At 41.9% G+C, this 22,678-nt stretch overlaps 2 protein-coding genes across 4 annotated transcripts in view; both read left to right on the top strand.

The window, feature by feature from the left end:
• The window catches only part of RCOR3 (REST corepressor 3), a 54,478-nt gene extending 36,616 nt beyond the window's left edge, over positions 1-17,862 (top strand). For 2 of the 3 annotated variants that reach the window (XM_073671992.1, XM_073671993.1), the window contains exons 5-12: positions 1,297-1,458; positions 2,173-2,297; positions 4,456-4,534; positions 5,368-5,586; positions 9,301-9,378; positions 9,513-9,570; positions 14,717-14,958; positions 15,254-17,862. In XM_073671992.1, the coding sequence (XP_073528093.1) occupies positions 1,297-1,458; positions 2,173-2,297; positions 4,456-4,534; positions 5,368-5,586; positions 9,301-9,378; positions 9,513-9,570; positions 14,717-14,958; positions 15,254-15,598 (1,308 nt within the window). In that variant the 3' untranslated portion in view covers positions 15,599-17,862. The remainder of the gene's footprint in view (positions 1-1,296; positions 1,459-2,172; positions 2,298-4,455; positions 4,535-5,367; positions 5,587-9,300; positions 9,379-9,512; positions 9,571-14,716; positions 14,959-15,253) is intronic. The other variant, XM_073671994.1, reaches the window with a different exon arrangement.
• Positions 17,863-21,009: 3,147 nt separating this feature from the next.
• TRAF5 (TNF receptor associated factor 5) overlaps positions 21,010-22,678 on the top strand; it is a 73,299-nt gene continuing 71,630 nt past the window's right edge. The window contains exon 1 of the mRNA XM_073671990.1: positions 21,010-21,421. The gene's annotated coding sequence lies outside the window, so the exon portion shown is untranslated. The remainder of the gene's footprint in view (positions 21,422-22,678) is intronic.

Raw genomic sequence — 22,678 nt, 5'->3', positions numbered from 1 at the left:
AGTTCTTTCAGAGAGTTTTGTGTTAACACATAGACACCAAAGTGGAAGAGACCGTTTGTTCACAGGAAATACATTGTCAGTTCAGGGGAAATATCTACACTGGACACCTTTTTGTCATCTGCTGGACTCAGAGGCACCAAAAGAAAATATAGAATAGGGGAATTTCTATCAATCCAATTGGGATGAGACATATATTTTTAGCGGCAGGGCTAATTGGGGAACAACATGCATATTTTTTTCATATCTGTGAGCCCTGCCGATGAGCCATAAATCAACAGTGCGAAGATAACTGACGGCAGCTAGGTCATGTTTGATCCCTAAGGAAAGATAAAATACTGATGGAAAATATGGCGTCAGTCTAACTTCTAAGACCATCTGGAGAGGACTTATCTCATAAGTTGGGGATTTCATAAAATCATGAATGACTGAGACCAGCCCACAACCCAGTCCATGTGAGGTCATCACAGGGGATTGTGTGGGTGGGGCTCAGGGGGCTGATAAAAGATCAGGCTGAATTATGATTTGGGTTTGTGCTGAGATTTTTCATGTAAACAGGGGCCACGTTCACGTAACGGCCAGTCGAAGTGCTCTCCTTTGGCTAAACTGAATCGTCTCTGTGATCGGTATAGTAAGTTCTTTTGTTAATCCTTTTATTTTCTGTGACTGTATATATGCTGCATTGTTTGGTCCCTTTTGTCAAATCTCTTGTATATTTTTTCATAAACACTGCCCCCTTTGGATCAAATATGAAGTGTAATAGTTCTGTTTCTTTTGTTCTGTAATCGTGCCTTGCCCGAAGCCATATATGCTACCAGAAAGCAGGCGTCCAATCGGCCTGTATGTTAAAAAAAACGGATTGGTGGTGGCAGCTAATAATCTTTCTTGGGTTATTGCGGTGTTAGCAGTGATCGTACGGCAGTATATAAACATATTCCATGCATTGAAATCTGGTGGTGTATATGCCATACGCTCACTGTTATCTTTTCGATAACTAATTAGTGAGAACAGCCGGTGGTCCCCTCTGTTGATCGTCGGTCAGTCGTGTAATTGTCCGCACGATAGGGGGCAGCAGAGAGCTGTTCGCTCCAGTCTGACTGTAAGACAACCTGCTGAAGCAGAAACCTCTCCCCTCTATCATGTGTGCAGTTTAACACTTATATATCTTGTATACAGGGCAATTGTTATACCGTTTAGATGCTTTGTGCAGAATGAGGAGCACACAGATTAGATACAGATTAGATACATTGTGTGTGAATATTTACATGTATGTAACATAAGTGTGCTTCTTGTTTACAGGCCCTTGGCATGCTGTTTTGGCACAAACACAATATCGAGAAGTCACTTGCTGATTTGCCCAATTTTACTCCCTTCCCTGATGAGTGGACGGTTGAAGATAAAGTCCTGTTTGAACAAGCATTCAGCTTCCATGGGAAAAGCTTCCATAGAATTCAGCAAATGGTAATACGTAGTGTGCCGCCATAGTGTGACCATATGATGTCGCCCTGTTTACAGTCAATCACATCTCTCATAGATACATGTGGCATAATAAGAGTGAATGGGAGATATAAAGCTCTTATACCCCTTTGTCAGTTCTTTTTGGTATCTTGTCTTCTACACCCTTTTCTGTTGTGTCATGTTGTATCCCTCCCAAGGGCTGAAATCAAACTAAGAGGAGTATTATCACCTGAGACATTTCTGGCTTATCGAAAGTATGACGGCCGTCGCATAGCAATGCTCGGACTGGCCGGCGACTCTCCTGCCAGCTGCATAGAAATACATGCTGTCACGCTCAGGTCAGGAGACCCGCCATCCAGTCCGAGCATTGCGATGCGATCCTCTCGCCTTCTGACTGCGCCCTTGGCAAGAGTTATATCATCTTTGCATCCACTATTTGGAGAATCCCTAATGAAATGCTGTAGTCCTCTGTGTAAAATAAAAAGTATTCTACCTCCCGTACTGGCGCTCTTGGTGCTTGCGTGACATTGTTAGGTTGCTGTGTTCATGTGACATATCCGATGTTGTAGTAGTGACCGCTGATTGGCTGCAGGGCTCACGTGACATGACAGCGTCAAGGGAGACCCGGCGCCGACATGACTGAGGACAGTTCCATGTCTGAAACGCGTCGATTTTTGCCTTGATGCAATAAGTTTAAACTACAATCTATCAATTTAGCTTCCAGATAAGACCATCGCCAGCCTGGTAAAGTACTACTACTCCTGGAAAAAAACACGTTCTCGGACAAGTCTGATGGATCGTCAAGCAAGGAAGCTAGCAAGTAAAAATAACCCCGGAGAAAGGTACGAAGACTCCAACCCTCCAAATATTATTCTAAATATTGCTTCTTTTTTTTTTTTTGTATCATGAATACAATCATTCCTCTTCTTTCACACATTTTGCAGACATTAACTCCTTCATGACCAGCCCAACTTTTGTTTCGCTGTTTTGTTTTTTTCATCCCCCTTCCTCCAAGAGCTGCCATAACAATTTTTTTTTCGTCTACATCGCTATGTTGAGGTTTTGAACTACACCTTTTACATTACTGTATAATTTACTGAAAAATGGGGAAACATCCAATTTGGGGTGAAATAATGGAGGAAAGAAAATCAAAATGTAATTCCACAAAATTCTGAACTTTGGGGGGAAAAAAAATGGTTTCTTTGTCATTTACCCTTAACTTTTTATTTTTTTTTGTGAGACGAGCTTTATTTATTACCATTTTGGGATGCATAGAACGATTTCATTTTTTGGTTACAATTTTTACTTTTATTTTTTTATATTTTGGGAGCAGACAAGATGACTTAAAACAGTAAATGCGATGTTTTTTTTTTTCTTTTGTATTTTCCAGATTGGTTAAATAGTTTTAGATATTGAAAGATTGAACTTTTACAAACGTGGCAATACCAAATATGCCTTTTTTTTTTTTTTTTCTAACGTCTCTATTTTTGCATTGAGAAAAAGGTAGTCCGTTTAAAGTTTAAAAAAATAACACTTTTTTTTTTTAATAGCTTTCTATGGGAGCATTTAGGCTGGGCTTCATAAGGCTATGTGCCCACGATGCAGAAATGCTCCGGATTTTTCCTGAGCGTTTCTGCATCTCCCTGGCAGAAAAAAACGCATGCGGATTGTACATGTGTTTTCCTGCCAGGGACATGCGGATGTGAAGCGTTCTTCACATGCATTTCTGCATGCGGGTTGACAAGCGCTTTCCAAGTGATTTTAGCATCACTTGGAAAGTGCTTGTCAACTTGGTCACACTATATAAAGCCATGCAACCGGCATGGATTTATATAGTGTGACCCGAGAGAATGTCAAAAAATAAATGTATACTTACCCCCCCGCAGTCTTGATTCCCTCCGTCCCGGCAGCGGTAGAGTGAAGGACCTGCCGACGTCGGCGTCACGTGACCCGTCACATGACTCGGACGTCAGCGCAGGTCCTTCATTCCATCGCAAACTGCTGCCAAGCAAGGAGGAGCGCACCGCGTGCCGCCAGAAGGTAAGTATATATTTATTATATTCTTTTTTTTTTTTTTACAGTTTTCAATGGTACCCAGGTCCGGAGGAGAGTCTCCTCTTCTCTAGACCTGGGTACCATCCGCACATTAGAACGCATGGAATCCGCATGTACAGATGCAGTGATGCATAATCCATGCGTTCTAATGCAAGTCAATGGCGGCGAAAACGCAGCACTTCCGCAAAATAATTGGTAGTGCTGCGTTTTTTCCGCAGCGGAAATTTCCGCAGCATGTACACAGCACATGCGGATTATCATTGGGGAACATGGCAGGCCTTCTACCATGCGTTTTTTAAGCGTTTCTGCAGCGTTTTTGCCGCTGAGGAAACGCTTAAAAAAACGCATCATGGGCACACAGCCTAAGAGTAGTAAGATAACTGTGAAGAGTACAAAGGGCTAGGAGAGGGCTGGGGGTAATGGCCAGGGAATTGCAGGATCTAATGACTTAAATGCATCTGCAGTGATTGACAGCATCATCTAAGTAGTTAAACAGAGCTAGCAGGTGTCAGCTGTGTAATATCGTTTTTTAAGGCTATGTTCCCACTATGAGTTTTTGGCGCTGTGTGAAAAAACGCAGCATCTTGCAATTCCTGCAGAGTGGATGGGATTTATAGAAATCTGATGCCCACTCCGCTTCTTTAATTACTGAGCAGGGATGAGCGGACCCGTGGAAGTTGGGGATCTGGAAACCGACCCAAACATTATTCCAAAGTTCGGTTCGGGGACCAGAACCTAAACCCCATTAAAAAACAATGGAGACTTGAACTTTTGAGCTGGAAAAACTGTTTTCTTTCTTTCTTTCTTTCTTTCTTTCTTTCTTTCTTTCTTTCTTTCTTTCTTTCTTTCTTTCTTTCTTTCTTTCTTTCTTTCTTTCTTTCTTTCTTTCTTTCTTTCTTTTTTGCTCTGACAGTAATTTTGTAAATGATTTGTGTTTGCATTCAGTGAGGAGGACATGGAGGAAAGGCCTCCAAAGGACGGACACGATAGCGATTATGACCCTAAAAAAGAAGCAAAAAAAGAGGTAATAGACTCTCTTTGTACAACATGTGATGTAATGACTCCCGGATCACTTGCTCTAATTTGTTGTATATTTTCTACATTGCTGATGACCAACCGGACCGAGTATAAATGCTTTCATTTACTTTCCAGCACTTTACAGCTTTTCTCAGCCTGTGACAAAGGTCAGCTTACTTGTCTACCCGCATCTGACCCTAGAGAACCTCCCCAAGCTGTAATAACCCGGACAGGATCTTTTCATTTGGTGGCTCAGTGGTTAGCACAGTAGCCTTGCAGCGCTGGAGTCCTCAGGTTTGCGTGGGTTTCCTCCAGGTAATCCAGATAGGGACTCACAATCTATACTCCCTGTGGGTCTGTAAAGCGCTGCGGCGTATGTAAGCGCTATTTTATCAAGCGTAATAAATACATTTCTAGACCTGCACTGCTCCTGCTTGAAAAACAAGGGTTGAGAAGAAAGATTCTTTGTTGTCTGGGGGTCCGTAATGCAGGGCTGAGCCTGGAGGAATCTGCAGGAATGGGGTAGTAAATAATGTTTTATACACAAGGGACATGACCAAGAATATGGATGTGACGGAGTGGTGCTAGAATATGCCGGTACGTAAAGACCTGGGTCCCCACCAATCCTGAGAATGAAAGGGCAGCGGCGCTGAGCGAGGCAGGATAACCAGAGACACTTATTCCGGGCTCTATGCTACTGTCCTAGAATGAGGAAAACTCTGTTTAATATGTGATTAACGGCAAGTACCTCGTGTGTTCAGACAGCAATCTGTTATCCTGCAATACACAACCTCAATCGTTACGCGTAGACACGGACACCTTTTCGTCCTTGTTTTCCAGACAAGCGGAGACGCCTGCATTCAGCCGGTCAAGGTTGCCCTCGGTAGAAGAGAATACCAAAGTTTACAGCATCGTCACCACTCCCAGAGGTCTAAGTGTCGTCCTCCAAAGGGCATGTATATAAGTAAGGACGATGTGGTAGCCGTGTCCTGTGGCCCTAACGCCGCCAATACTATTCTTCGTCAGCTGGATATGGAATTGATATCCTTAAAACGTCAGGTGGGAATTTTCTATTTATTAATGATTTTTTTTATTATTATTTCTGCATCGAAGTTTGAGAAGGTTGCAAGGATCATGTGTAGGAGATCAGACCGGCTTAGTGTGACGGGCTAACAGGAAAGCAAACAATTGGGGTCAGGATAAACAGGGAGGTAGTGACATTCTATACGGGGCGGCCGGAAACCATGGCGGAAAGCAGCCACTGCAATAGTAATTAAAATGATGGGAGACTCAAGATCCACATTTTAGCAAGGGTCTTAAAAAAAAAAGGGGTATGCAATGAGAAATCCCTGTATGTATGTATGTACAGTCATGGCCTAAAGTGTTGGCACCTTTTGAAATTGTTCCAGAAAATTAAGTATTTCTCCCAGAAAATTGTTGCAATTACACGTGTTTTGTTATACACATGTTTATTTCCTTAGTGTCTATTGGAATAACATGAAAAAATGTAAATTGGACGTAATTTCACACAAAACCCCAAAAATGGGCCTGACAAATTTGTTGGCACCTTTCCAAAATTGTGGGTAAACAACTTTGTTTCAAGCTTGTGATTCTTGTTCAAACTCGCCTATAGCAAGTAACAGGTGTGGGCAATATGAAATGAACACCTAAAACCAGATAAAAAGGGGAGAAGTTGACTCAATCTTTCCATTGTGTGTGCCATACTAAGCATGGAGAACAGAAAGAGGAGCAGAGAACTGTCTGAGGATTTGAGAACCACATTTGTTGAGCAATATCAACAATCTCAAGGTTACAAGTCCATCTCCAGAGATCTTGATGTTCCTTTGTCCACGGTGCGCAACATAATCAAGAAGTTAACAACTCATGGCACTGTAGATAATCTCCCTGGACGTGGATGGCAGAGAAAAACTGATGAAAGGTTGTAAAGCAGGATAGTCTGGATGGTGAATAAGCAGCCCCAATCAAGGTCCAAAGAAAGTCAAGCTGTCCTGCAGGCTCTGGGGGCATCAGTATCAGAGCAAATTATCTGTCGACATTTTAATGAAATGAAACACACTGGCCGGAGACCCCGGAGGACCCCACTGCTGACACAGAGACATAGAAAAGCTAGACTGCTGTTTGGCAAATTGTACTCGACGAAGCCAAAATCCTTCTGGGAAAGCGTCTTGTGTACAGATGAGACCAAGATGGAGCTTTTTGGTAAAGCACATCATTCTCCTGTTTACCGAAAACGGAATGAGGCCTGCAAAGAAAAGAACACAGTAACTACAGTCAAGTACGGTGGAGGTTCAAAGATGTTTTCTGGTTCTTTTGCTGCCTCTGGAACTGGGTGCCCTAACTGTGCAAGACATCATGAAATCTGAAGATTACCGAAGGATTTTGGGTCGCAATGTAGTGCCTAGTGTCAGAAAGCCAGGTCTGCATCTTCAATTATGGGTCTTCCAGCAGGACAATGACCCCAAACAGTCTTCAAGAAGCCCCCAGAAATGGATGGAAACAAAGCGCTGGAGAGTTCTGAAGTGGCAGCAATGAGTCCGGATCTAAATCCTATTAAACACCTGTGGAGAGATCTTAAGCTTGCTGTTGGGAGAAGACGCCTTCATATATGAGCGACCTGGAGCAGTTTCCAATTGAAGAGTGGTCCAAAATTCCAGATGAGAGATGTAAGAAGCAATTGATTGCACTTATTTATTCCAATGGGTATGTAACCAAATATTAAGTTGAAGGTGCCAACAATTTTGTCCGGCCCATTTTTGGGGTTTTGTGTAAAATTGTCCAATTTGCCTTTTTTTTCTCAAGTTTATTTGTGTTGTTCCAGTACACACAAAGGAAATAAACATGTGTGTAATTGCAATAATTTTCTGGGAGAAATACTTCATTTTCTGGAACAATTTCAAGGGTGCCAACACTTTCGGCCATGACTGTACATACATGCATACATACAGGGATTTCTCATTGCATACCCCTTTTTTTAAGACTCTTGCTAAAATGTGGATCTTGAGTCTCCCATCATTTTAATTACTATTGCAGTGGCTGCTTTCCGCCATGGTTTCCGGCTGCCCCGTATAGAATGTCACTACCTCGGCCATGACTGTGTGTAAATACACTACTGTTCAAAAGTTTGGGGTCACCCAGACAATTTTGTGTTTTCCATGAAAACTCATACTTTTATTTAGCAAATGAGTTGCAAAATGAATAGAAAATATAGTCCAGACAGAGGTCAGAAATAATGATTTTTATTTGAAAGAATAATTTTCTCCTTCAAACTTTGCTTTCGTCACAGAATGCTCCTTTGCAGCAATTACAGCATTGCAGACCTTTGGCTTCTAGCTGTTAATTTGCTGAGGTAATCTTGAGAAATTTCCCCCCATGCTTCCTGAAGCCCCTCCTACAAGTTGGATTGGCTTGATGGGCACTTTTTACGTACCATAGGGTCAAGCTGCTCCCACAACAGCTCAATGGGGTTGCGATCTGGTGACTGCCCAGGCCACTTCATTACAGATAGAATACCAGCTGCCTGCTTCTTCCCTAAAGAGTTTGTGCATAATTTGGAGGTGTGCTTTGGGTCATTGTCCTGTTGTAGGGTGAAATTAGCTCCAATCAAGCGCTGTCCACAGGGTATGGCATGGCGTTGCAAAATGGAGTGATAGCCTTCCTTATTCAAAATCCCATTTACCTTGTACAAATTTACCACTTTACCAGCACCAAAGCAACCCCAGACCATCACATTACCTCCACCATGCTTTACAGATGGCGTCAGGCACTCTTCCAGCATCTTTTCAGTTGTTCTGCGTCTCACAAATGTTCTTCTGTGTGATCCAAACACCTCAAACTTTGATTCGCCTGTCCATAAAACTTTTTTCCAATATTCCTCTGTCCAATATCTGTTCTTTTGCCCATATTAATCTTTTCCTTTTATTAGCCAGTCTCAGATATGGCTTGTTCTTTGCCACTTTGCCCTGAAGGCCAGCATCCCGGAGTCGCCTCTTCACTGTAGATGTTGACACTGGCGTTTTGCGTGTACTATTTAATGAAGCTGCCAGTTGAGGAGCTGTGAGGTGTCGATTTCTCAAACTAGAGACTCTAATGTACTTGTCTTGTTGCTCAGTTGTGCAGCGGGGCCTCCCACTTCTCTTTCTACTCTGGTTAGAGCCTGTTTGTGCTCTCCTCTGAAGGGAGTAGTACACACTGTTGTAGGAAATCTTCAGTTTCTGGGCAATGTCTCGCATGGAATAGCTTTCATTTCTAAGAACAAGAATAGACTGTCGAGTTTCACATGAAAGTTCTCTTTTTCTGGCTATTTTGAGAGTTTCATAAAACAAACAAATGTAATGCTCCAGATTCTCAACTAGCTCAATGGAAGGTCAATGTTATAGCTTCTCAAATCAGTCAAACCATTTTCAGCTGGGCTAACATACTTGTGCAAGGGTTTTCTAGGGTTTTCTAAACATCCATTAGCCTTCTTACAAAGTTAGCAAACACAATGTACCATTAAAACACTGGAGTGGTGGTTGTTGGAAATGGGCCTCTATACACCTATGTAGATATTGCAATAAAAACAAGACGTTTGCAGCTAGAATAGTCATTTACCACATTAACAATGTATAGAGTGTATTTCTGATTCATTTACTGTTAGCTTCATTGAAAAAAATGTGCTTTTCTTTCAAAAATAATGAAATTTCTAAATGACCCCAAACTTTTGAACGTTTTTTTAATATTGTGATTAAAGAGGCTTTCTGCTTTCATTTATAGGTCCAGAACACTAAACAAGTCAACAGTGCACTAAAGCAAAAGCTGGAAGAAGGCATAGAAGAGTTCAAACCTGCGGAGGTAACATGAACAATGCTATGTATGAGCCCGTGCTGTCATTCCAGGCATGATTCAGTGAATGGTATACCTTTTTTTGTCTGCACTATTTGTTAATGTTTTCATTTATTATTTTTTATTTATTTTTTTTCTTACAGTCAAATCAGAAAATAAATGCCCGCTGGACTACAGAAGAACAGCTTCTCGCAGTGCAAGGTAAGTGCAGCTCACACAAGCAAAATGATGCATTACACGGTGCCGTGAATATGGTGTATTGTATTGTAATCCTGAATACACAAATACATTTTATTTGAGACACTGGGATGTCGTCCGTCCTCCGTACAGATGGAGGCAGCCTCAGTAAAAGTCAGTGGTTGATGATAGTATACTTCAATAGTTTGCTTTTTTTGGGGAGGGGTGTGTGTCAAAAACTGCAGCTACTTTGCTGTATGAACCCACCCTTTATCCTACTACTTCTATTTTTAGTGGATGTAGAGCAGCCTGGTAACTGTAAGAGAGAAAAATGTGGACAGAATGAAAAGGAGGGACGTGTACCTGTGTTATTAGGGCGTGAAGAAAATTGAATCTGTTCACTTGGTTACTGTATGTATATATGCACAATAAAAATAAAATACATATATATTACAGACTTTGACAAAATTGTTGGTACCCTTCTGGTAAAGAAGGAAAGAAAACCCCACAATGGTGTCTGAAATAACTTGAAACCAACAAAAGTAATTTTCAGTTTACATTTATTGAATATCAGCTAGTGAAAATCATACATTATTTTTGAATTGTTATTCAACAGAAGAATATAGAACTACAAAACATGGCCTGGACAAAAATGATGGTACCTCTAGAAAAGATTGAAAGTAACTTGACCATAGGGACATGGTAAACTAACAAACTTGTAGTCAGTCGCCTATTTGAAGGGTGAAAAGTAGTCACTGTGCTGTTTTTGATCATGGTGTGTACTACACTGAACATGGACCAAAGAAAGCGAAGAAGAGGGTTATTTCCGGAGATTCGTAAGAAAATTATAGACAAATGTGTTAAAGGTAAAGGTCATAAGACCTCTCCAAACAGCCTGGCCTGATATACCTGTTACTACAGTTGCACATATATGGGACTGTAGCCGACCTGCCAGGACGTGCCCGCAAGAGGAAAATCTATGACAAATTGAAGAGACAAATAGTACGAATGAGGAACCAAAGAGCCCAGAACAACTTCCAAAGAGATCGGAGGTGACCTCCAAGGTGAAGGTCCATCAGTGTCAGATCTCACCGTCCATCAATGTCTTGGCCAAAGTTGACTTCATGGAAGACTACTGAGGAGGAAACCACAGCTGAAAAAAAATTGTAAAAAAGCGAGACTCGAATTTGCCAAAATGCATATTGACGAGCCACAAAGCTTCTGGGAGAACGTCCTGTGGACGGAGGAGATGACACTGGAGCTTTTTGGCGTCGTATCAGCTCTGTGTTCAGACACAAAAATGAATCATACAAAGGAAAGGATCTTGTACCTCCTGTGAACATGGAGGAGCTCGGGGGTGTTCTGGGGCTGCTTTCCTGCATCTGGCACAGGGAGTCTTCAATCTGTGCAGGGTGCAATGAAATTTCAAGACTATCAAGGCATTCTGGAGCAAAATGTGCTGCCAAGTGTTAGAAAGCTCAGTCTGATTCGCAGGTCGTAGATCTTCCAAAAGGATAATGACCCAAAACATAACTAAAACATCCAAGAATGGCTGAGAACAAAGCACCGAACTATTCTGAAGTGGCTTCTATGTTCCCTGATCTAAATCCTACTGATCATCTGTGGAAGGAGCTGAGACCTGCCGTCTGGAGAAGACACCTTCACACCTGAGACACAAGGAGCAGTTTGCTCACGAAGGGTCAGCCAAAATACCTGTGGACAGGGTCGAAGTCTCACTGAGAGGCACAGAAATCCTTTGTTTGTATCGATTGCCTAAAAGGTTGTGCAACAAAATATGAAGCTGATGGAACCATCGTTTCTGTGCAGGCCGGTGGCACTGGTTGTTTTGTTTTTTTTTCTGTTGAACCAAAATTCACAAAGTCTGATTCTCATTAGTTGATATTCAGTAAATTTTAAATTAAAAAATATTTTTTTTGGTTTCAAGTTATTTCAGTTATGACCATTGTGGGATTTTCTTACTTTACCAGAAGGTACCAACAGTTTTGTCCACGTCCGTGTATATACCGTATATTTCGTGAAATCTTTATTTATGGAGAGAAAGTTTCTCATTTGTCTATTACTGAATCAGTAGAATCCTATCCAGAGTTGGAGAACAGGAAACATGACGTTATTTTCTGCTATTTATTGGATGAATTCATTCATGGGCAATGAGCCATAAAAAATTATTATTTTATTCTTTTATTTACGATATTACGTTTTACTGCATTTTTATTTATTTTTTTCGTATATAAGCCAATGCAGCAGTTTGTAGGTGGTCTGTCCACTGGTACTTTGTACTGTGCCGTGTATATAATTGGAATAGATGATATATATTACATATGTAAGAGATGAGATATGTTCTCCAGCCTCTGTTAACGATCGTGATACACTTTGGGATGACTACTGCTTATGTCGGCTGTGCAGTCATCCTTCCCTTAATATATGTGTATCTGTATGGGATCCGAATTTTCTTTTTTTTTTTCTTGCTCACTGCTAGACGCATTGCATTGATAGTTTGATCCGAGTGTCTGTTTACTTTGATCAAATTCTCTCATTCTCCCGCATGAGAGAATCGTATCACAGGTGCGAAGAAGGAGAACTTATTTTATCCATCTTCTCCATTGTCTGTGCTGGTGTAAATCGGACTGCACGCGAATGACATTGATGATTTACTCGCACCCATAGACTTGTACGGGTGCACGTGGTCCTTTCTGCTGAGCCACTCGCAGCATGCTGCGATTTTTTTTTTTTTTTTTTTTTTTATTATTACTATTTTTTTTTTTTTTGCATGAGCAAAAAATAGATCTGTACTGCCCCATTGTATATAACATTTAGGCAAGTGCTATCTTGCTAGCACTTGTCCGATGTACACACTCATGTGAACGAGCACTAATAGTAACTTTTATAAACGCAATTTTACGAATTACTTAATTTGCGGGTTGTTGTTTTTTGTTTTTTTTTATTTTAATTAACTCCGTTTCACCTGTCTGTTTATTATTTTGTTTTTGTTCAATGTCATCAGCTTTTTGCATAATTGTACTCCAGTATCTTAATCAAGTGCAAAATTGGTCTATTTTTTTTTTTTTTTGCACATTTGAAGACTATTGTGCAACATTTAAAAAAAATCATGCAACTTTATGCGCTATGAAGGTACCAAAAGAAATACATAGCATCTACCTGAGTGTGCCATTTTGAAGAATTTGGTGTAAAAAAAAAAAGAGAGCGAGAAAAAACAGCAACAAATACCACAAGACAAAAAAAGTCACTTAAACTAACAAAAAAACAACACACATGATGAATCGGCGACCATAGTGTGTGAATTCAGTTTGTTACTAAGAGTGCGGGTTCTGGTCGGAAGAGCTCACAATCTATGAGTAAGTAGAGGATGGTAAAGATAGTGGTCCGGCCAACCAGGTACATCCATGTGCTCTCACATCCTAGAACAATTGGGAAAATCAAACACTCTTTCGGCTGACTGAGGTCGGCAAAAGCTAAAGGTAAAAAAAAAAAATTATCTGGTCCTCAATCCAAAAAGGAGTCTGGCCTGTGTATAAGAAGCCGGACCACCCAGACGTGTCTGCAGGGAAGTTTTCCGGGAAACTAAGACATGTATTTTATATATACATAATATAGATGGTGCATGTTTCCCATTGGTTGGGATCGGCCCATTATTTTCATAGTAACAGCTGGGTCAGACCCGCAGCAGATAACGAAGGAAATGTTCTTGCAGAATGAGAAGGCAAACTGTAATGCTGCACTACACTGGTCCGGGTGATTATTATATTTTATTCTAATACTTTATAAAGGAAGAAGAGCGCAATAATCCCAGAACATCACCTGTGTGTGTGTGTGTGTGTGTACTCGACGCGCGCCAAGTCACTGGACAAAACAATGTGTGGATTTACTTTGCATAGTATCTTGTTGACTTGTTTTGGGGATTCACTGGTCTCCGCTGTGAGATCTGTGGGTTCATGATCTACTACTGCAAGAACGGTGGTTGGTGTTTCGGCTGAGCCCTCTCTGTACACGATAGGATGCCGGCTGTGCTACACAGCCGGTACCCAGCAGCAACCGGATATGGCTCTGATCACTGCTCTTTCTATTTAGATGCCGCTGTCCCGAGACGAGATTGCAGGGTGCTGATGGGTGGCAATGGCAGCTAGGGGCCTGCAGATCCTTAAACTGGCTTCTTACAAGATCTTCATTTTTATTTTTTTTTACTCTATACTTCAGTGTTATTCAATAAAACAACTGATCCCTTGTACAGGTATGCCGACAGAAGGATGAAGAAGGGGAGAAAAAAAACAAAAGCCCAAAAAACGAATATTGGGTGCAGCAGGAATGGTTAATAGATACATGATGAAAACCTTTAACCAGGTGCCGTATAATGGCATCCATCATCTATAGGGTATTGTAGTATATGAGGGCGCACGGATACTACCCAGAGCCCTCAGTCACTGCAGGTGGGGGGAGGTAAATGTCTGATCACTGTGGGCTCCCCCACTGCAGAGACCCTCACTGGTCACTAGAAATAAGGCGCAGAAGACCCCTTTCCCCCTCAATGCACGGATATTGAGGCGTTTGCCTGGAGGGCACAGGCTCTTGTATCCTTTGGCCACGTTTCGCCTGTATGCCGGCTGCCTCTGGTGCACACATTCCTCCTTTGTACATCACACAATATCGGATCACTTCTGCCCCCATTGTCTTAACTATCGGAGGTGGGGGGACCCTTTCAGTACTTTTGGTATCACAGCAAGATTTTTTTTTATCATGTACTGTTTGAAATGGTCACCGGAAGTCTTCAGAACCGACGTAGGCGTCTTCCGATAGCTTCACCATAGAAAGCGTCCAAGCACCGAGGCTTGGGAGAAACTTTAGGTAGGCTAAATGCAGTAAAAGGATGATTACTTTTTTATTTCTTTTTTTAATGCATATCCATTTTATTACTGCTGGACCATATTTGTTTGCGTCCTGGTATAATGTATTTTCCCTCCTATGTGTAAGACTAAGCCGCCACGGCCCACCATATAGGTAACGAAACCTTTAGGATAATGCCGCCCCCCTATCCCTTCCCCGTCTATAGGGCAGAGCCGTCCTTGCAGATATATTGACATACAAAGCACCGCATGAGTGGATCATCTTTTGGTGAATATTGTACTTTGCCTTCCAGGTGTCCGCAAATATGGTAAAGATTTTCAAGCTATTGCAGATGTAATTGGCAACAAGACTGTTGGTCAAGTGAAGAACTTCTTTGTAAACTACAGGCGTCGGTTTAACTTAGAGGAGGTATTGCAGGAATGGGAAGCAGAACAAGGAACCCAGGGCTCGAATGGTGATGCTTCTACCTTAGGGGATGACACAAAAAACACTTCTCATGTCCCATCAGGAAAGAGCACTGATGAAGAGGATGAGGTGTGTTTGTGTATCCACAGTATTCAGTTGAGACTTTTTTTTTTTTTTTTTTGCTTTATTTTTTATTTTTTCTAAAAAAAAAAATAAAAATTTACAAAAAATTACTGATAAAAAAATGCGAATAGATGATAAAAGGTAGCATTCAACAATATCTCTGGTACCATTGAATATGTCTAGAATTATATATAATGATTGGAACGCTATTTTATACTATCGCTGTATTGACATAACAGAAACTTTTCGTTATGTAGCGTAATGGTCTTGGTTTGATGTCCATTTTTTGTTTCCTTTTTAGACTCAGACGGCAGCACCGCCCGCCGGCCAGTCTCCTCCAGCGCAATCCGTAACCCCAGCACCGCCGGCTCCGGTAACCACATTGAATCAGCCGCCGCCGCCTCTTCTCCGGCCAACACTTCCAGCTGCTCCGGCCTTACATCGGCAGCCGCCGCCACTTCAGCAGCAAGCCCGATTCGTTCAGCCAAGGCCGACGCTCAACCAGCCCCCTCCACCGTTAATTCGCCCAGCTAGCTCTTTGCCTCCCCGTCTAAACCCCCGGCCGGCGGTGACCACCGGTTCTGGGCAGCAGCTGCCGTCTTCTCTCATCGGGATTCAGACTGAACCGCAGCCCGCAATGCATTGATGTAAAATAACTCCATGAAACCTGGAACTATGAGAGGAGTCTCGGAGCCATTCACGAAGCCAAGAATCGCTTCGTCTAGATCATGAAAACCAGACATTCTAGAAAAAAAAAAGACACTAACTGATCCAGAATGTATTGTAAGCTTTTTATATACATATATCTATATAGTTGGACGTAAGCATTCTGTAAACCAAAGTGTTCTCCACATCAAGACTCATCTGTTACGTGTTACCGTGCGTCATATTTCGGCATTTATTTGCCGACCATATGCAATAAATCACAAGTGTCGGTGATCTGTAAGTATCTAGCTCGGCAAGATGCCGTCTTCATATCAACCTTTCACCTAAACACAGTGAAGGCGGTCATTAGGCATTTGTCTCGTACCTCAGTGATGATGTGTTTTGTGAATGTTGACCAATAATGTGGCCTCCGCTGTGTGCAGATGATCTGTCCATGTCTTCACCGATCCCTTTTTAAGCTCTCGAAGCTCCTATATGTTCATAGAGGTTGTAAACTTATAGAAAAAAAAACGATTTTTTGGAAAATTGTTAGGCTTTTTTTTTTTTCCTTGTTTTACCAGTATTTCATGGAGTGTAGTATGAATAGCTTTGTGTCCAGACAGTAGATGAAGCAGATCTCTCTACCCCACTCCCAGCGTGAAGTCTCAGCATTATCTGAACTATCAAACTGAAGAAACTAAAGGTCCCCATACACATTGGATAAGTCGGCCGAACCCTAGAGTTTTGGCAGGACCAGACGACTCTCCCACCCCCAAAGGAAAACGTTGGGGAAGAGAAGGATCGGGCTGTTGCACCGTGTGCACATACTCCTTTTCGGAGCGAAAACTCAAAAGTTTTTGAGATTTGGAGTTTCTACTTCAAAAACTCCTTAGGGTATGACAACACTGATTTTTTTTATTTTTTTTTGTAGCGGATAAACTGCTTAAACTTTTTATTTCTGTGGAAAATCTGTCTAACTGTTTATACAGTTCTTTAGGGGTTTTTTTCTCCCAAAAAGAGAGAGTTTCCTAAAGTGGTTTCTGCTTGAAAACTCATTGTTTTTAAATAAAAAAAAAAAAAACTCAGTGTGGACATACCCTTAGAATTTCGATGTCCGATCCTTCTGCTTTCAGGGGAGATGAGAAGTATCTGGCAGCGGCTTTTTCCTCTGTCCTTGGTGGAACCGAATGCTAATGCGTACGAGGAAGTCGGGAAAGATGGCGGACGGACTGGTAGTAATGTCGCCATTACTATCACACAGAACAAGCATTGACCAACCCAAAGTTTTCATCCTGATGGATGTTCCAGTTTACAACTCTTCTTTTTTTTTTTTTTTTTTTTTAAGACATAACCAATTGGTTTAATATTATCCAAAGTGATTTTTTAAAAAAAATATATATGCAGTAATATTTCCTTTTTATTTGTATGCGTACATTGTGATTTTTTTTTTTTTTTTTTCCCGCAACTTTTTTTTTTAAACTTTCGAACTGATCTAAACCCCCCTTCATGGCCGAGTATCGGTACAATGTGTTTTTGGCTTGCAGATCTCACCATCCGTGTGTAGAGGACGTCATGCTTCGATATATATCATGTTCTTTAATTTATTTGCTGTGTTTACCTCGATGTCGTACCGTCCTTGTCGTCTTGTATGTGACAGTCTAATATGAATTGTCAGCTGTGTTACTAGTTTACGGACTTGTTTCCCTTACAGAACAGGGATTCAATTTATTTTTTTTTTTTTGTGTATTTTAATTTTTTTTTATTATTTATTGCATCGGCACTTAGTAGCTCGACTTTTTATAGACTTATCAGTAGATATGTCATTGTAAAACAATTATACATTTTTTTTTTCCCATTTCTGTATTTTTCTTTTTTACATTTTAATTCTAGAAAGTGCACTTATGTGATAATTTTCTCATTTTCTGCGCTGCAAAATGTAAGATAACTTGTTGCCCGGAGTCATTTGTCTATTACAGGTCTTTCAATATGGTAAAACTGGAGTTTGCATAGTTTTGTCGACTCTTTCCCCATACGGTGTACTGTAATTATACAGTGTAATGGTAACTGTGCTCTTTATACATAAAGCTTTGTCGTTTCTTATTATTATACCTTTTGTCCTAAACCTCCTCCGACACACCAAGTAAATGTATTACATGTGTAAATACTGGGGATAAGGTTTGGGGATGGATCCGGTTGATTTTTTTTTCTTTTTTTCTCCCTTCTGTCTTTTTAAATATGGCAAAAATAAAATCTGAATCTATGAAATGATGACTGTAAGAATTTGTCTTTTTTATTAGTGTTGATATAATACTAAATGGTTTACCTCTTATTAAAAATCTTAATTTTTTTAGTCTTATCGGCCGTGGCCGGTCTCCTAGACAAAGGAGCGCAGCGCTTGCAAGCTCTTTGGTTATAGAGCTTGTATGTGCTGCTCTGAATCGGGAAGCTTCAATCCCCTGCACTCCTCCTGAAGTTGCTGCCTCTTATTGCAAACTTGCTTCCCTCCTGGGATTTCCCTTGGTCTGACCCTATATTACTAAGCTATGTTGTAGTAAGGCTGCTCACCAGAAGAGGGCAGTCTCCTGCTAACAACCCTGAATAGTGCAAAATACACATTATACCTGTACACGATGCCGTGGAACTACAGTACAATTATACCTTTATAGTTTACGTCTCTATGGATGCAATGATGCCAATTTTTAATTGTTATTATTTTTTGCATTGTGAGTTAGGAACAGATTTTTTGAGGTTTTATTTTTACATTTTTTTAGTTGTTTTTATCACTTTTTTTTTTTTTTTTAATCTTACTATGAGATTATTTAAAGGGGTTGTCTAGTCAACCCCTTCATGACGTGGCGATTTTTCCTTTTTATTTTATTTTTTTTTTTTGTTTTAGTTTTTTCCTCTACTTCTTCCAAGAGCCATAACTTTTTCTTTTTTTTTTTTTTTTCCCGTATGAGGGCTTGTTTTTTTGAGGGATGAGTTGTACGTTTGAATGACGCCTTTCATTCTACCATGTAGCTCACTGGAAAACAGGGGGAAAAAATTCCAAGTGTGGTGAAATTGCAAAAAAAAAGTGCAAATGTTTTGGGGCTTTTTTCATTTACTCTTATATGGTAAAACTGACCTGACAATATGATTCTTCAGGTCAGTACGAGTTCGCAGATACCAATCGTACAGGTTTTTTTTTTTTTTTTTATTTAAATGGTGGGTAAAAAAAATCGCACATTTTGTAAAAAAAATTGCTTTTGTCGCCATTTTCGAAGACCCATAATGTTCTCATTTTTCAGGATCTGGGGCTGGGTGAGGGCTTATTGTTTTGCACATCGAGCTGACGGTTTTGATACCATTTTGGGGGAGATACAATGTTTTGATCGCCTTTATTGCAATGGTTTTTTTCCGTTAAGCCTTTTACCGATCGGATTAATTTATTTTATATTCTGATAGATCGGACTTCAATACTAACGCATCAATACCAAATATGTGATTTTGTTTTTTTGTTGTTTTATTCTTAATGGGGCAAAAGGGAGGGTGAATTGAAATTTTTGTTTATTTTTTTCATATTTTTTAAAAACTGTATTTTCACTTTTTTACTGTATTTAATAGTGCCCTTTAGGGGACAACCGATTTCTTGTGCTATACACAGTAGCACTGCTATGTATAGGAAAATCGGCCTGCTCTGAACGCCGGCCACGGGTTGGCTTTTCGCATCAAAGGCAGGGACACGAAATATGATGAAAGCTTACATCAGATGTCATGATGGGGTTAAAACAAGTTACTATTGATCCTCTGGATAGGTGATCACGATCAGCAAGTTGGGTGTCAAAAGCTGAGACCCGCACTGATTGGCAGAATGGCGCAGCACCATAGAAAATAAATGGAGCGCAAGTCGAGCTTGCGCACTGCTGCTCTATTTCAACTGAGATAAAAGTTCCCCCATATGGATAGGTGATGACTTGTTTTACCCGGAAAACCCCTTTTATTGCTTGTATAATACTGCAATACTTCTGTATTGCAATCTATTGTTCCTCCGGCAGTCATACCACCGTCAGCACCATGTGATGGTGTTGTAGGGTGCTGATGGAGCAAATAAAGACCCCTTCTATAAACCACCTGGGTGCTGAATTCAGTGTTTATGGCATTTAAGCAGTTTTCTCTGAGCCTGGCAATGGATGTCTCTTACAGCCAGGCTGTCAAGTTGATCGGGTGGAGACTGGTTCGATGCACCCAATATCACCATGACCTTTCACCAGTTTAATCGTAGATCATGGAATAGTGGCTGCAGAGCTGAATAAAATGTAATTTATTCAGGGGGTGTGTACTTTTTCTCCCGTTGACCAATCATAAGCAGGAGACGTCATGCAGGGGGGGAAAAAAAGAACACGCCCCCTCCCCAGAAGGTCAGAAGCCCTTGCTTTCTCCTGTTGAAACTATCAATATATCAGCAGAGAAGACCCTGGTGGACCTATCTAGGCTGCACAAGATCAATCTTCCTATAGATCGTTTATCCATCAAGTCGCCATCATTCAAAATTGAGCCAAAGGCCATTAAGAAAATTATTCCTGGGAAAGCCTGGAGAACTGCCAGCTTCGGCTGTGTGGCAGTGGCCAAGTGGCTGACTCCTCTCAGGCCTGAGAGTTTGCAACAATTGTATACAGGGGCGTAACTAAGATAGGTGAAGCAATTGCACCCGGGCCCTGGAGCTTAGGGTGCCCAAACTAGCTCATTTTACCCCATATGAAACGGCTATGACTATTAAAAACCTGCAACATTTGGGGGCCTTGTAGGAGATTTTTGCATTGGGGCCCATGAGCTTCAAGTTTTGCCACGGAGTCTATACAATTTTCTGGGATCTCAGTTGCTTGAACCCAGAATTTTTTGGGTACATTTGTCATTTTTTTTTGTACACATTTTGCATATCTATAGAGGGTCATTAGCGCGGTGAGGCCAAAAGTGTGTCCTATTGATCTAGCCTGGCTGCTATATATCCGTATGCTGCAAAAACAAACATATGTGCCTTTTTTTTTTTTTTTTTTTTTTTTTTTTTTTTTTACATCTAAGCGACTTTAAGTGACGGATGCCTCTTCGGTAAAGGTAATTTTGGGGTCTTTTCCTGCCATTTACATCAAACAGAGGCCATTAAATTAACATTTTAATAGGGTATTTGATTTTTTTTCTGTGAGCCGCAATCCCATCCCTCTGTGTATATTGTAATTGTGATTACGTTGACGTGATACATTGTAACAAGCGATCAGGGCTGACTTGGGCTTTTACGTCACGTGACTGCACTGGATACAATGTAACAAAAGCAAATGAAAAATGAACTTTGAAAACAGCAAAACAAAAGTGTCTCAGTGAAGAGCTGAAGTTTTTACAATGATCTTTATTTACATAAAGCCGGAAAACCCCTGAAACTTTGATGGACAGACACCGCCTCCAGTTCCTGTATTACATGTGTGTTGTAATCTTCAGTGCTGGACTGGAGAACCGCAAGTCTCAGCAGGCTGAGCTGTGGTTTAGCTCTACAGGCAAGGTTATGACAAGGATGGGACAACCCTGAGATTTTCCTACTTTCTTGTGAACGCCTCCAGCAGTGACGTTCACACCACAAACTTCAGCACTGTCTCTGCCCTCCCTGCTCCGGATGAAAGAGAAGAGAAGTAACATGTCGCAGGTTCTCAGCCCACTGGTCGGTTCACTGGCATTTGGTGTGTAAAGCTGCTGCGACTGCAGAACATCGCAGCGACATCCAGGGATACAGCACTTTCACTGCACGACTATACAGAGGGGAGCCAGGAGCCACGCTGCGCCCCACACCTCCGAGGTAAGACTGCGGTCACCCAACCAGAGGAGTATATGGAAGTGTACATTATTATAACAGTAGCAGAAGAGGATATTGTGTGATGACTACGTGCCACTATGACGTGTGCCATCTTGTGTGCTGCCTATGATGTGTGCCATTTATGATATGCCGCCTATGATGTGTGTCCGCTAGGATGCATGCCACCGATGATGTGTGTCATTTGTGATGGTGCCACATATGACGTGTGTCATAAATGATGTGTGCCCTCTACAATGTGTGTCACCTATGGTGTATGCCATCTACGATGTGTGTCACCTATGGTGTGTGCCCTCTATGGTGTGTCACCTATGGTGTATGCCATCTACGATGTGTGTCACCTATGGTGTATGCCAGGGCTCGACAAACCCAGGCGCCTGGTCGCCAGTGGCGCCTAGAAAATGTTGCCTGGTGCTTGAGGAGTTGAGTTGAGAAGAAAAAAAAATACTCTCAATCCAATCCCACCTCCTGCACGGAGTCATCCAATCGGAGGAAGCAGGGACAGTATCGCTCAGGCCGCCTTCTCCACTTTGCTCCGCCCCCCTTATGCTCCGGGACTGGACAGGGAGAGTTGGGTTACGGGGGAAGCAGGGCCGGCGTCAGCACCCGGCGTACCCGGGCAAATCAGAGGGGCCCAGCCGCCCACTCACTGTCGGGGCCCGGGCCCACACACCCACCCGCCCACTCACTGTCGGGGCCCTGGCCGCTTCCTCGGCACCTGTTCAGGGACGCAGGCGCTGCTTTATTGCCGGCACTTCCCCCAGACATGGCCGCGCGCTGTCCGGCTGTGTCTGCTAGTAATGACACGGCAGGGTCGACGGCACTGCACCTTTAATTGTGCTTGTGTGTCGCTCCTGCCGCGTCATTACTAGCAGACACAGCCGCACAGCGCGCGGCCATGTCTGGGGGAGTGCCGGCAATCAAACACCGTCGGAGCGGAGGTCCTGCACAGATGGGCGGGAGGGGCCCGGACCCGACCCCAAGTGGGCCCCTCTGATGTTCCAGGGCCATGAAGTCTGTGACACGCCGGGGGCCCTGCACTGCCCCATACCCGAGGAGCTGCTGGACAGGACACTGAACCAGGGACAGGTGAGTGAGGCTTCCCCAATCCCCATATTAAAAATATTAGTAATGGGTCTGTGTGAGTGCATGTATGTGAATGTCAGTGTATATGACTGTGTATATATATTTGTCTGTTTTATCTATGTGTATGTCTGTATGTGTACATATGTCTGCGTACCG

Source organism: Phyllobates terribilis, unplaced genomic scaffold (assembly GCF_046119375.1).
Source record: "Phyllobates terribilis strain yellow unplaced genomic scaffold, ASM4611937v1 Scaffold_3__8_contigs__length_932513732, whole genome shotgun sequence".
Taxonomy (NCBI): Eukaryota; Metazoa; Chordata; class Amphibia; order Anura; family Dendrobatidae; genus Phyllobates; species Phyllobates terribilis.
The sequence above is the reverse complement of the archived record's forward strand: the minus strand, read 5'-3'. Positions and strand labels throughout refer to the sequence as shown.